The sequence below is a fragment of the Catharus ustulatus genome, chromosome 2, assembly GCF_009819885.2.
Source record: "Catharus ustulatus isolate bCatUst1 chromosome 2, bCatUst1.pri.v2, whole genome shotgun sequence".
Classification (NCBI taxonomy): domain Eukaryota; kingdom Metazoa; phylum Chordata; class Aves; order Passeriformes; family Turdidae; genus Catharus; species Catharus ustulatus.
In genome coordinates, this window is record NC_046222.1 from 95715217 (window position 1) to 95729309 (window position 14093).

Here is a 14093-nt window from a genome sequence, read left to right on the forward strand (position 1 = left end):
TCTGAGGCAGTGGTGGATGCTCCTTCATCCCTGAATTCTGCTCTCATACACAAAAGTGTTAATCACATTAATCCACTGAAGACAGTGGAGCTCCTCCTGTGTAAAACCAGGGTAAGTGATGGACTCAGCAGGCCTAGAGTGGGCTCAGCAGGCCTGAGACGAATATGGTATGAAACAATTAGCTGCAGATGGTATAGGAATCTCGTTTTCTGGAAATACAGATTTTGCCTGGAGATCTTTCTATATATATTGGATTTGTCAAACTGATAATGACTTGAACATTTGGAGAGAGAGGATAACCCACCGCAGGGCCAGATGCAGCTGTGATGGGGAGGATGGAGGATGTATATTAGCCTCAAAATGTGTCTGTCTCCCCATTACATTCCTATGCCAATCTATGGTGGTGGGAGGATGGATGAGGCCCTGAGCAGAGCAGGGCAGAGGAGCTCACCCGCTGCCTCCCCTTATGCCATTACTTTCCTCATTTGCTTTGGACATTGCTCATTTCTTCACTCATTCTTTTCTTCCCCCCTTTCCTCCTCTTTAAATTGTCAGTGTTGCGGTTTCCAGAGACAGAAAAACTGATGGGCACTTAGAGAATGAGGCACAAGATTTAGCTGCTGCTTCGCTTAAGTGCATAACACAGGCAGTTGTGAGAGGAGGTTTCCAGCTCTGTCTGCCAGAGGACAGGCTGGGGATTCCTTTCAATCCTGACACCACAAGCACTGTTCTTCAGGCAGGAATAGTGGACTCGCACAACACAAATATAGACACAGACAGAAAAACAACAAAGAAAATGTGATGTTTTACAACTGCAGGTATACTACACGCATGCAGCCTGACCCTCACTGCTCACCAACTGTAAACGGCAGTAGCAAGGCTGTGTAAAAGCCATGCTTGCCAGCTCCCTTCTCAATGAAACACATGGAGGTTCCCTCCAGGGGCTGTCTCTCCTGCCTGCCAAAGTCTGCCCTCAAGATCAGCCCTGCCTGCTGCGCCAACTGCAGGATTGCAGGCACGGCTGCCGCATGGTGTTTCAGATCATATGGAAAGCCATATTCCTGGGGATGTTCAGACATGCCAGAGAGCCTGTCTGCACGGCAGTCAGCTGGACTGGGACTGGGCAGTAGGCAAATGGCAAAGAGCAGCACTTACCCTGTGTGCTGCAGCTCGCTGTTTCTGAGAAGCACAGCATAGCCCTGTGCTTCAGCCTTAGCAGAGCTTGCCAATGCAGAACGCTTCCCAAGACCATTCTGAAGATCAGATTTATGAAGCTACTCCTACTAAGAAGCAGAATGTCTTACTAGATCTTAACAGACAGGGCGAATCCAGTTGCCTCCTAATCTGCCTGTAATGTGGTGGACCCTTCTAATCCCAAGAGTAAATTTCCATTGTTTTAATGTTAGCTCCCATCACTTAAAATATTTTTCCAGTGGGTTTTTAGGAATCTGGGTTATTGGGCCAAGAAATCTGAGCCTTCTGACCTGTTTATTCTTGCAGACATGTGAGTGGCTATACTAGTTGGTATAACTTGCTGTTGCTCAGAGAAGACTGTGCATCTCTTTCTCTATACATAAATATATATATATATATATTTGCAGCATCTCTGAAGCTTCTCTGTATTTAACACTTAATTTATTTCAATAAAGTGTATATAACATAGGAGTAATTTTCAACAGCCACATCAGCACTTAAGCCTGGATCCTTTAAGCTGTTCAAGTACTTATATCTATATATATCTATATATATCTATATATATCTATGTATATATCTTGGTGAAAGAGTCTCACACATCTCAGTGGGTTAGATGAGTAGCTTCCACTGAAATCTGCCCCCAGTAGCAGCTCCCCTTCAGTAGCTCAAGTTGTTCTTTTTGGATTTAGATACTGAGATGACAGGTACCTAAAATATGCAATAGCTGGATGACATGCATAAGGTAAAGATGGGTGTTTGAACACTGTAGGATGCAGGATCATCTTTAGCTGAGGGACAGCTCAGAAAAAGCCACATCGCCCTCCCAGGTATCTCCTGGTCACCAACAGCCCTAGAGTAAAATTTTCAGGCAGTAAATGCTGACAGGTATCTTGTTACATTCTTAGGTATGCAAAATTTATTATGCAGATACAGAAGGCACGGCACAGGGAATATCTCCTTGCTAGCCAGCTTATTGGGAGCCAAACCACAGTAATGAGCCTTTCTACTGAGAGCAGTGCAGGTCAGCTTGGGTGTAAATGAGAGGAAAGAAGGGACCCAGACCTCAACCTGGCAAAAATAAGGGGTTGTTTCATTGAAACTGTGAGACCATTTTTAATGGCAACATGTCAGGAAGCTATACTGTATTCTTCAAAAATCACTTCCAACTGCTGCCAGATAGGCAATAGCTGAGTGGGCTTGTTGGGCCATATTGCTTCCTGACTTTGTGCACTGGTCAAACAAAGTCACTAACTATGAACCCAGGATTTGTTATCTTATTCCATCCTTTCGAGTGTTAATTTTTTTCTAGGAGACACAGAGAAACCTGAGGTAACAGACCTGCTCCAGCTCTACTCCTATTTCCAGGATATGGACAACACAGGAGTCCTTGGTGTCCTTTACTGCGTGGTGTGACAGCAGCATTCCCTTTATTCTCAAAAACACTTTGTGCGTCCTTGGAGAGAATCATAGACTGACAGAAGGGTTTGGTTGCAAAGGACCTTAAAAGCTTATCTAGTTCAATCCCCTGCAATGAGAAGTCAGGAGGTTCCCTTGGGTGATGTAATTTGGTACTGCTGTGTACCAAGAATATTATTTTAAAGCAGCCACCATGTCCTTTTCCTTTGCAGTTTCCCTTCTGCTCTCTATTGCTAGTAAATTTTTTGCATGCATCTGTTATTTGAACAAAATAAAACGTTTTCAAGTGAGTAAGTATATAAAATCAAGTTACTTGTAGTTTGCCGGGAAGGTTAGTGGAAGGCAATTACAAATGTTTTTATGCTTAGCAAAATATAGCTGAAGATGTGAACTGCAAAACCAGAAAGCACAAACCCTTTTGTTATTTGAGATGTGCCACTAAATAAAGAATCTTTTTATGAAGGGAAAGCTAAAAAACTCAATGATATTCTATTCAGTGACTCTGAAACTGCAACCTTTCCCTCTGCATCTCTGTTTCTACCATCAGCCATAAAAAGCCCTTCTTCTTACCACAGAATATATCAACTGCAGGTCTCCAGTTAACTCATGTGTGAAATGTGCTTGATACCAAATGAATGGATGATCATAAAAACAGCGTTCCTTTTTCCTGGAAACAAAAAGCAGTGGTGATACATATTGCTTCTGTTTGCAGCCAAAGACTATAGTACCAGATGGCTAACACAACCGTAACAGCTAGCTGCATCTGGATTAAAAAGTTTGAAGGGTGTGAGCTAATCTTTAAAAAATGCCAGATAACTTTTGCGTCTTTAAATCATGCTACTGCTCACGCAATCCTAGGACTGCTCAAACATGCCTTAGTCATGTTCATTAAGCATAATTAAACTGAACAAAAGGTTAGTAACTATCTTTGTCAAGTCAGAGGCCATCTTTTGGGATATGATCCAAGATCCACTGAAGGCAAGGGAAGATGTCTCACTGATTTTTGTGGCCTTGAAGTAGGAGCCTAGTGGTTATTTCTCCTTGTCCACGTTATGGCTGCAGATGCTACTTATACTAGCTAAGGTTCTTTTCCAACTTGTTTCTTTGTATGACATGAATTGGCTTTTCAAGCACAAATGTACTTTTTCCATAGAAGCAAAATATTTGGGTAACAATGGCTGTTATCTGAATACTGATCAACTAGAAAAGAGATGTATCTTCTTGCTCTATATGACTATGACATACCTGAAACAATAATTTGTAGTGAGGCCCTGGGCTTAGCTACAGTCAGGTACCATTTCAAATTACTTTTATTTCAATATCTTTCATAATCAGCTAGAAATGAAATTAATACACTGTCAAACAGGAGAGTTGTTTGCTTTAAGGAAACAAGTATCCTTATTTTGTGAACAACAAGGCTGAAATGTGTGGATGGTGGACTAGATACAGAGTCACTGTTCTTTTTTCCCACAGACTGTGTCAGGCTAGAAAATTCTGAGTGCTAGCTCATGGGTTGGTTTTGCTTTTCTTCCCTCTGACATTTTCTTTCTTGTAATGGTAGCAGCATACCTTAAAATTCCACAGTTTCCCACCCCAATCTTTGCTATATGGTCAGACACTCAATGGGAAGAGTTTCACAATTGCTCAGTGTTTCATACTTTAAAAATAATAACCATTCAAGTATTTTTTCATGTGAGAACATCTACAAAACATCATGACTCACCCTACCAGGACAGAGAAAGAGAACAGCCTTGCAATACATCATGCCATTTCTAAAATGTTGGCTATCTTAATGGGGTCGGCACTGACATTTGTCTTGAAAGCCACCCAGTAATAGCAGGAAGTTCTCACACAGTCTTCCTCACAGATGGTGAGACCTGCCAGCAGTTTTATGGCTCAGCAGTGAATGGCTCTGCAGCTGTAAGGGTATACCTGCTGGAAGGCTGCCCAAGTGATACAGACAACACATGTGGCAAAAAACCCAACGCCACTGGTGGCTTCCTTTGTTTAATCTTCCTCCAGCAAACAAAAAGTGACGTGGCTTCAAAACAATGGGAAGGAAGGGAAAAAATAAGGGAGAGAGTGCTACTGAAAGATTTAGTTAAAGTCTATTCTTCTCTGGTATTTCTCAGAGTAGGGGTCAATGGTTTAAGCACAACAGGCTTGATTCACTGCCTGCATGAAGCAGATGGGGCAGATCGCCAGGCAGCGGCTTCCAAATAAAAGCCGTAGAAGGCAGCTTTAACTTTCCCTGTAGACCAAAGGGCCTTTGTAACAGTGAGAATGTGGGACCTGACCTGACTTAGCCTTCACTTCCATCTGCTCCGGAGAATCCTTCATACAGAAGTTTGGGTCAGAAGGACCACCTGAACTATCCCTCTCCTCCTCCACCAGCATCTTGGGGATCCAGCAGAGGAACTGACAATCTGCACAGGGGAATACAGTGACTGCCTAAAACAATCAGCCTCAGTGTGTTGATTTATACTCTCACCTGGAGCCCACAGCTTACTGCAAAAATAAAGGTGCTGCACCAGCAACTCACAAAGGTCCTCTTGCCTGAAAAAGGAGAAAGTCTAAGAATGAAACTAGAGACAGCATTGGGAACATGGGCACTTAGAGGGGAACACAAAGACACAGAGAGCTGACATTATTCAGCATCATGGCCAGAAGCTTGACTGATGGTGTATGTGTTGCAGGCTTTGAGATGCTTTTAAAGCAGATAATGAGGTAAGTTTGCAGACATCTGCTGGGAATTCTTCCCAAGAGAAAGATGAGCAAAGGGGTGAAAGTACTTATTTGGAAGTGCAATAAGTGGATAATAACTGTGGTTTCATGGGACAAGGATGCAAGATTCAAAACAATACTGGGCAGTGAAGATCCAAGAAACTGGAAACAAGCAGTTTATATCAGGAACCAAGATGGAAACCAGAAGAAAGAAGCAAAAACATAAAGAATTATAGAAAAGAATTACTTTTTTCAGTAGAAGCCAAAATATGTTTTTGTGGCATTCAGCTTTCCATGATTTGGCTATGATGCTTATAGCTATTTTCCAAGGCTCCTTTCCCTTCTCAAACCTGGAATGGACCCTAAGAAATCCCTCAGTGGCCTGATAGAGGAGCATCTGGAATTGGCACACACAGACAGCTACTTCTCATTGAGGTTTTCAGCACTGGTGATCTGAGCATTGTCATCAGTCTACAGAGGAGTTTCCATATTACACCTTTTCTAGATATTTAGACACCCTGACTTTGAGCTACTAGCACCCGTGTTGTTTCCCAAGCTTTTGGGAAGCTTGAGTTATGAGTGTGTGCATAGTGATACGTAGTTCTGATGAAAGGGTATTGTAGAGATTCCTATGCCATGTATGGAAATGTGTGGATAAATTTTTCTGTGTCTCTTTGGGCTCATGTATTATTAGCAGATTGTTGGAAAGACAAATAGTTAAAAATAAATCATTCAATACAGTGTGTGTCCAGAATATTCTACTGTCAGTAAAGTAATACATACTTCTATATAATTTTTTTTGCTGATTCATAATTTTTTCAGTTCTTTCACACCAACCTTTCTTGAATCTCTGAATAAGCACAGCAGAATTGCCTTTCATATGTCCAATATTTACCAGTGCCTTTGCTTTCAGCCACAAAGTTTCCTAGACACCAAAACAAAGCATTCTTCAGTACATGCTCAAGAGCTTTGCTCTCATACATCACTAGCTGGCCATCTAGTTCCCCACATAGTTCAGTGCTCTGCTAATCCTGAAGAAAACTACTCTCGCCCAACTACAATAGGATTTTAATTTGGAATTCCTGTTTTCCATGGGAGTTATATATGGACCAGGCTACAGATATTCAGCCACAATGAGGAAAAATGTGCAAAGGACACCTACAGGAGAAGAGAACAGTGATGGAATAGTCTGATTCCATGGTCCTGGGACAACAGGAATACTAGAACTAGGTAATGTCATAATTTCTGCCTTCTGCCCTGTCCCTGCACCTTGTCATCAGCATGTAATTCTTCAATTACCCCTGGATTGCAGTGATAAAGCCTTGACTATTTTGACTTCAATAGATTTTGAAGAACTGGGTCAGAATGCACATATGACAGATAATAAGCCTTAACTATAAAAGCAATAAAAATGCAGAAGGTGCTATCTCTGTATAATACAGTCCCATTAACATATCACACTTGAAATCTTAATTTTGGAATTTCCTGAGGTAATTTTAACTATGCAGTCTTCACTTTACATTAAGAGTCCTCCTTGTATAACACCCAGGGTGGCACAGCAAGGGTAACAGGAACTGAAATGTGGGTTTCTGAACTTAGTGACTTTAACCTCAGCTGCCTGAGCTTAAAGATGGCAGTCAGGAGAGACACACGGTGCCAGCGTGGGTTACAGTAGCATATTCTTTAGTTTTCTGCTACTCGCACCCTTGTTTTCACAGCAGAAAAGGAAGATCAACAGGCCTGAAGGAAATTGGATGGAAGCGTTCCTAGACTCAAAATAAAATAGTAAGACTTATTTTGAGTATTAAGACACATATGCATATATGGGGGTTGGGAGTGAGGAAAAGAAAAATACTCAGCATGGGTGTTAAGGAGAGAAAAACAGTGTCTGCTTTGACAGTTAGTATTTGGTGCCCTCTTCTGCACCCATCCGTATTTTTAAAGTTCTTTAGAATGAGGAGAGGAGCATCTGTCTGTCGTCCATTTCTACGTGGCAGTGCTTTGCTGCGAGGGGCAGGGGGTCATCCTAGCAGATGTCAGCCATCGTGGTGATGGGAAAAGTAGAATCTTTTTTTAGGTGAGAGGAATGAGTGTGTTAATAGAGAATAAAAGGCTGTGAACAGAAATTAAAAAATATTTAACTGAGATTTCAGTTATGACATCTAAATTATTATATTAATAAAAGAAGGTTGTATTTTGATTGTGACTGAAAAAGAAGCATACCATGTATATAAGATATATAATCAGTTTAATCATATGCTGATCCCAGGACAATCTCATCCCAACATTTTATGAAATTACAAATAATATATAGCACACACAATTCTTCATAGTAATTTAAATGTCACTTTGCTAAGTGAACTTGAAGACAGATTTGCACTTCTTGAATGCAGAATCATTTCAATATTAATTTCTATTTTTTCCATTACTGAAAGATAATTTTATGCTAGAATTTCAAATACTTAAAACCAAAAGGTTCACTAATTCTGGTCTCAGCTTTCAAGTCTCAGTTTGAGTTTCAAATTCAATTGGAAAGTTTCCTAACTACCTTTTTCTGTCTATCTTGAACTTAATTTAATCCACAGATGCACAAAGCATTGCAAATATCTTACAGCATTCTCTACCAGTCTGCCACAGCCTGGGCAGCTCTTGTTTCCTGCAAGATTATTCATTTATTTTGAAGAGGAATGGTATGGCAGTTATAATTGTGCCAGCTCACAGCTCCTTCACTGAGAACTGAAGAGAGCAGTATCTAAATTATAGATGTTGTTATGAAAATGACAAGCCTCAGGTTCCTGTACAACAGCTCACCTGAGCCCCTGACCCCAGGCAGGGTTGCTCAGAAACATCATGTGAGCAAGAAATAGCAGACTGAGGTTTTACCCTTCCAGGTATGTTTCTGTTCCTGTTTATTGCTGGTTGACTTCATGAGAAGAAATCCATTTGACATTTTAAGATTTTCTTTCTTGGATACATAGGTTTGAGCAGCTGCTGCTAACCTCCCCTACAGTTTTGAAGCCAGTTTGTTTTCAGTCAAGTTAAACCTTAGAGCCAAAACTGTCAAACTTGGGTGACTACATTCCACAGAGAGACATGAAAGCAATTGGCCAGATTTTTGAGGATAGAAAACATTCTGAATTTGGATCAACTTAGCACCTCCAAAAGTCAAGCCATTCATTTAAGTGAGCAAGTACATATTTAGATTCCCAAATAGATTTAAAAATTTTGAATAGCTGGCTACTGTTTTCAATTTCCCTCAACACTGAACTGCTATTTTCATTAACTTGTCCTAAAAACTGTTGCCTTCCTTCTTATTTTCAAACGTTGGAGTAGAGAAGGTACATCTTCAGTGTAATGACTAAGTTTTATACATATGTCAGAGGATAGATAGAACGTGGTATATCACAGAAAAAGGCTCAGGAATATATGCAGACTATTACTCTGAGCAGGTACCCGACCTCAAAAGCAGCAGACACAGTGCACCCAGGCAGGCTCATCCTGAATCTGACACATTATTGTCACTAAGCAGATCTGAGCAATATAAGGAAATCTTGCTATACTAGATCTGCATCTTACTGTGCAGGAGTGCAAATCCCATATGCAAGAACACTTTTGCAAAGCTAACTTTAGCCTAAATGTTGCCCAAGTTAAACCAGGATCCCAACTTCAGCGTGGTGAAGCCTGTGGCTCTAACTGCTGGCCCATTAATGGATGCAGTCTAACAATTGATCTCCCTGTAGCAGGGACATATGTTTGCTCCATGGGAAAACTTCAAGGGTATACAGTCCTTCAGTGCCTTCTGCTCATCTAAAGAGGTCGGCCTTTTCTTATAAACAATTAACTGGGGATGTTTTGTTTTGTTTTGTTTTGCAGCTTGCTCCAGTAAAGAAATCCCTAGGAATCCCATCCACAACTGTTAGTATTACATACAAGCATAGCGTGGACAAAACAAACTCTAGTGTTATTTCACAGTGTGGTTGCTTTCATGCAAACAGAGCTTATACAAACAGAGTAATTCAAGCACGGATAATTCATGTTAACTCTTCACTGAAGACACATCCATCAGTGGTGCATAGGAAGTGATTTTACCCTTGCTTTGTTTTCACTTAGGTTGCTAATTAAGAGAAGTTAATCTAAACAAGTTTGAACTGGATTCAAAGTGTCAGCCTCATGGATTTTTATCTAGCTTACATAGATCAAATAAAGTTAATTGATGCAAACTTTGGGAACTTTTCTACTGAGGACAAGATCCTGTGTAATAGAAAATACGAGCACCGACTGCAACAACAGATTCCAGAGCTTACAGCACGTCTTTTTGTGATGTCTTATACTTTTATATCATATGACCATCTGCAGCCAAGTGGAGCTGGCCATTCAACAAAGGGACTAGTCAGGTCACTGAAATATGGAGTTGCCCTTTGCTTGTATTTGGATAACTGATGGATAAAAAATTGCTGAACATTATTCAGGAATGACATAAAACATTTTGCCTCTGTACACAAAAAATCGCAGTCTAGACTGAGAGGAGGCTTTCAGCATTCTTATTTTCTACTCAACTTTGCAAAAAAAAAATCTTTTTGAATTAATTATTAAATGAAGGCATCTAAAAATAATAAACCAAAGCTGCATTTAAATTTCAAACAAGGATGAAGTACCTCTGGAAAGAGGAAGGACGTTTTCCTCTTTTTACCATGGTAGCTTATAGTTTTTGAAGGTGATTAACTACTGAATATGTTCTAATATTAAAAAGATTCTTAAAAGGCATTTTATTGTGAGGATTCCTGATTTAAAGAGGTGCTTCAGGAAGTAATCAGCTGTTTTACTATCCTATTGAGATAGCTATCTCTGACACTGTAAGCTCAAGTAGTATTCATATCAATGTAAGGAATGTTATGGCATACAATCTCAGATCAAACTGTGTGGAAAGCAGCTTCTAAAATTGCATCATCTACATAGTAAAAATATATGCCATTAACAGAATGTACTTACAAAGACAACAAACAAATATGGGTAGGAGAATAAGGCTTCCTCACTATGTGTCATCATCATATTCCTCTAACTGAACAAAACAAAAATAACTTTGATGAGTCAGTTAAGAACAAGATTTCACAATACAATCACTTGGGTTTTCTTTTCCAATGTCAGTCTGTGCACATCAGACCAACTGCATTGGCAATTAAACTGCTTGCCTTGTGTCACACCGCATCAGCCAAAACAGGCAGAGGGACTTGTGCTAGAAGTCTCTTCTTTAAAAAGGAGAAGTCTTGCAGGTGATGAATTGAGAGGAGTTACCCTCATTTTGGAAACCATTCCCTGTACCAACTGGTTTATCTAGGTTATTTTCATTTAAGTCTGTCCTTACAGATTTCAGAAGCTAGTTGTTTTAATAGACCTGACAACAAGGCTCTGAAAAAACCTCTTTTTAACTCGAAACATCATCTACTACATACAGAATCTAAACGCTAGAGCAGTATTCTCAGCCCAAAACTCATGAGGAAAACACTCTGACTTGCTACCTAAGGTGATTCAGCACTGATCAAAAAACATAGGTTCCTGAGGAGAAACAGTTTAATTGATGTAATTCTAAATCTATAGTATTTAGCTTACATATACAGAAAAAAGGATTGAGTCCAAGATCAAAAGCGTCTAGTAGCTGCATACTGAGAAATTAGCTTGGATCTCATCTGAATAGGGTGAGCTGTGGAAGTGTGTGCTGTCACACAGCTCCCCACAGCTCAGAGCAAATGTCACCTTATTTAGTGCTAACCACCTCAGCCCTTCAAGGGAGACTGTCGTCCCCTTCTAAGCCCAGCCCACACAGCCTGCAGCATGGGGACAATATCTCCAAGCAGAGGCAATACCTGGACACAGGGACCTCAGTGTCATCATCAGTCTTAAAATCAGTAGAGGTTTTCTTCTAAATGTCCTGAAGCCAGGCCATAGAAATCAGACTCCTTGGGCTATGTCTACGTGATTCTTGATAGTCTCTTACTGATCCAGTCTCCAGGGTTATATACTGCTAAGTTAAACAGTGTTAGGCAAAATTCTTGGGTAGGGGAAGTCCATCAGCTATATTGTAAAATTACAGTTAGAATATTTTAGAAAAGTTGGAATAGTTGGAATAGTTGCAAGCACAGCTTTGGTCTTTCCATATAGGACTTTGCCCTCCATAGTTCAAAAATTAGTGCAGGCCTGGCACCACTTCCAACAGGTGGTGTGGATGTGGATGCCCTTTGCTGTAGGTAAGACTTTGTTAGTGCAGTTGCAAGCCACTCTGTGACAGCTGGCCTTAGTGCCAGAACAGAGCCCCAGGATGCTTTGCTTAACACCAAACAGTTTATGCACATGCCAGGTTAAGACACACTTGGCTTCTTCACAAATTCAGGACAAAGTCACACTTGCTCTCATTCAAATTCAGAATGCCTCAGATGTGAGGCATTCTCCAAAGGTTTGGACACACTGAGAGAGTGGATGATGAGCTGGACCACTTCAGTCAACCTCAGAACTCCAGGGCACTCTCTGATACACATCCAGAGACTAATATCTTGTCCATGTGTGTTGCTCTTAGCCTGAGGTACATCTGTGGATGAAAGTGAGACAACTATTGCTTTTCATGGCTGTCGGAAATGGAAATGGAAGCACCACAAAGCACAGGTTTGCTGCTGTTATAGGCAACATAAAAATGAAGAGGGTTATACATCTTCCCTCCTAGGAGTTCATTTCCACAGTTGTAATTTTCAGATGAAAGACTATGTCCTGTTGCAGTCTGAACTTCCAGTAAACAGAGATATGGTTTTTGATAAATGCATTCTGTGACCCATAGAAGGTACAAATCATGTCCCTTACTACTATGCAATAAACCTTCTGGATACCTTTTATTTAATTAATCAATGCATAGTGAGATTTTTATTTTAACATCAAGTCACTCCTTAACTATTAGAGCTCACTCCCTGGAGAGAAATGTCCCCAATTATCATAATTATCATATAGTTCAGCTCCTGGAAATTTTATATTATGCATTTAACTTCTGGCATCATAAAATGTGAAGTGCAAAGTACACATGACGTGCCTTCCTTCGCAGCTTAAGAGCAGCATCACCTACTTCTTAGATCTGTACTTTCTGTACTTTTGACATGGAATTACATTAACATTAGTCATTCTTCTCTTTTGCAAAAGTAAGAGAAAACATTTCTTTGCTTCAAAACCACTTGTTATAAACCTTTCATCTATTACAACAGCCATTCAAAAACTGTATATTAAACTGTTAGAAAAATTCCTGGAGAAATTTCTGAAATCATCATAACAGGCTAGTTTGTAAACTTTTCTTTTGGAGATCATATGTATAAAAATTTCTCAAACAAGTCTTCTATCTACAGAGACATTTGTTCAACTTGCCTGACTTTTTCCTCACTTGTCTTTAAGAGGTAGGAGCTGTCTCTGTTACAATGGCACTGACATAGCAGAGCAACTCCCAGCAACAGTGATGTATTAAATGCTCTCCAAGAAAGAGTGCTTTCTCTGCAGTGGTAGCCTACTTACCTGTTAAGTTATCCCAGAAATTCACTATGTGAATATACTTGTTTTTCTGGGGGTTCTTCAGAAGTTTTTCTAGATATTTACTTGAGGAAAGATCAGGATAGATCACAGTTGGAAATTTTAAGATAAACTTGCCACTTGATATGTTGAGTTGCATTTTTAAATTAAAACCAATTCATCTGTATTTGGTACTTTTTATATTAGATGCTTTGAATCCCCAGTAAAGCAACCTAAGGATGTATTTAAGAAATTTTTCCTATGAATTTAAGAATAAGAGCTTTTATTCTCAGTCTTGTTTATTTACGTGCCTTGGACACATACTGTATCTTCTTTTCTGCCACAGGCTTCTGTCCCACCATCATCATCCATTTATTTTTACTCCTAAATGAGCATTTGGAATTGTCACTTAAGAGAAAGCATATTTTGTAAACGTCCTTCTCTGTTCTACTTTACTCAGTTCTGTTTATTTTCTTTCCATATATTCACTTACATTTCTTTAAATATTGACTTAGAAATTCTTTACATCTTAACTAAGAAAAAAGACAGACTTCCTTATTGGTTTGTGTTAGAATTACTCATAATGTACTATATATGCCCATGCAATAAAATAAATTTTAAAAAACAGATTTTGTTCTAAATCAAGAAAATCTACCACAAATAGAACCATAACAGCTTGCTGGCAGACAGTCAGAATATTGCTGTGGCACAAAGGTTTCTAGATTTTTCCAAAGACAAGTAAAACAATGCGACAGTGGTGTGAAAAGGAAAAATCTTCACACATGGATTATGGAAGAAAGCTCAAGAACGTAGATTCACTTGAAGCTATAAAAATATTATCATATTCCAACAGTAATGTTTTTATAGATTAAAATCGAAAAGATAGCTGGCATTTTAAGGAGAAGTTATTTTGAAAAGATGAACCATCTCATTTTAAAATTAGTTTTGATTCTTTAAAAACATTTGGCTTCCATCTGCTACAAATTATAAAGCAAACAGAGAATAGGTACAAAATAATGAATATTAATTACTCTTTTTTATTATTTCCTTTGATCTATGGATATGATCTTGTTTTAGTATAAACAAACACTATATTTTGGTTTAAGTTGAACATTTTTAAGTAAAAAAAGATATTTCCCTTTTACAGCTTCTCTTTTGGGTCAGCTTGTTCAGAAGTCTTCAGCAGGGTTTAAAAAGGCTGCAAGCTGCATGTACATAACTTCATA

General features: G+C 39.4%; 1 protein-coding gene across 1 annotated transcript in view; it reads left to right on the forward strand.

Moving 5' to 3' along the window:
• Positions 1 to 2541, forward strand: part of POU3F3 (POU class 3 homeobox 3) — a 64230-nt gene extending 61689 nt beyond the window's left edge. Inside the window, exon 2 of the mRNA XM_033053221.1 lies at positions 2504 to 2541. Within this exon, the coding sequence (XP_032909112.1) occupies positions 2504 to 2527 (24 nt within the window). The 3' untranslated portion in view covers positions 2528 to 2541. The remainder of the gene's footprint in view (positions 1 to 2503) is intronic.
• Positions 2542 to 14093: the final 11552 nt, after the last annotated feature.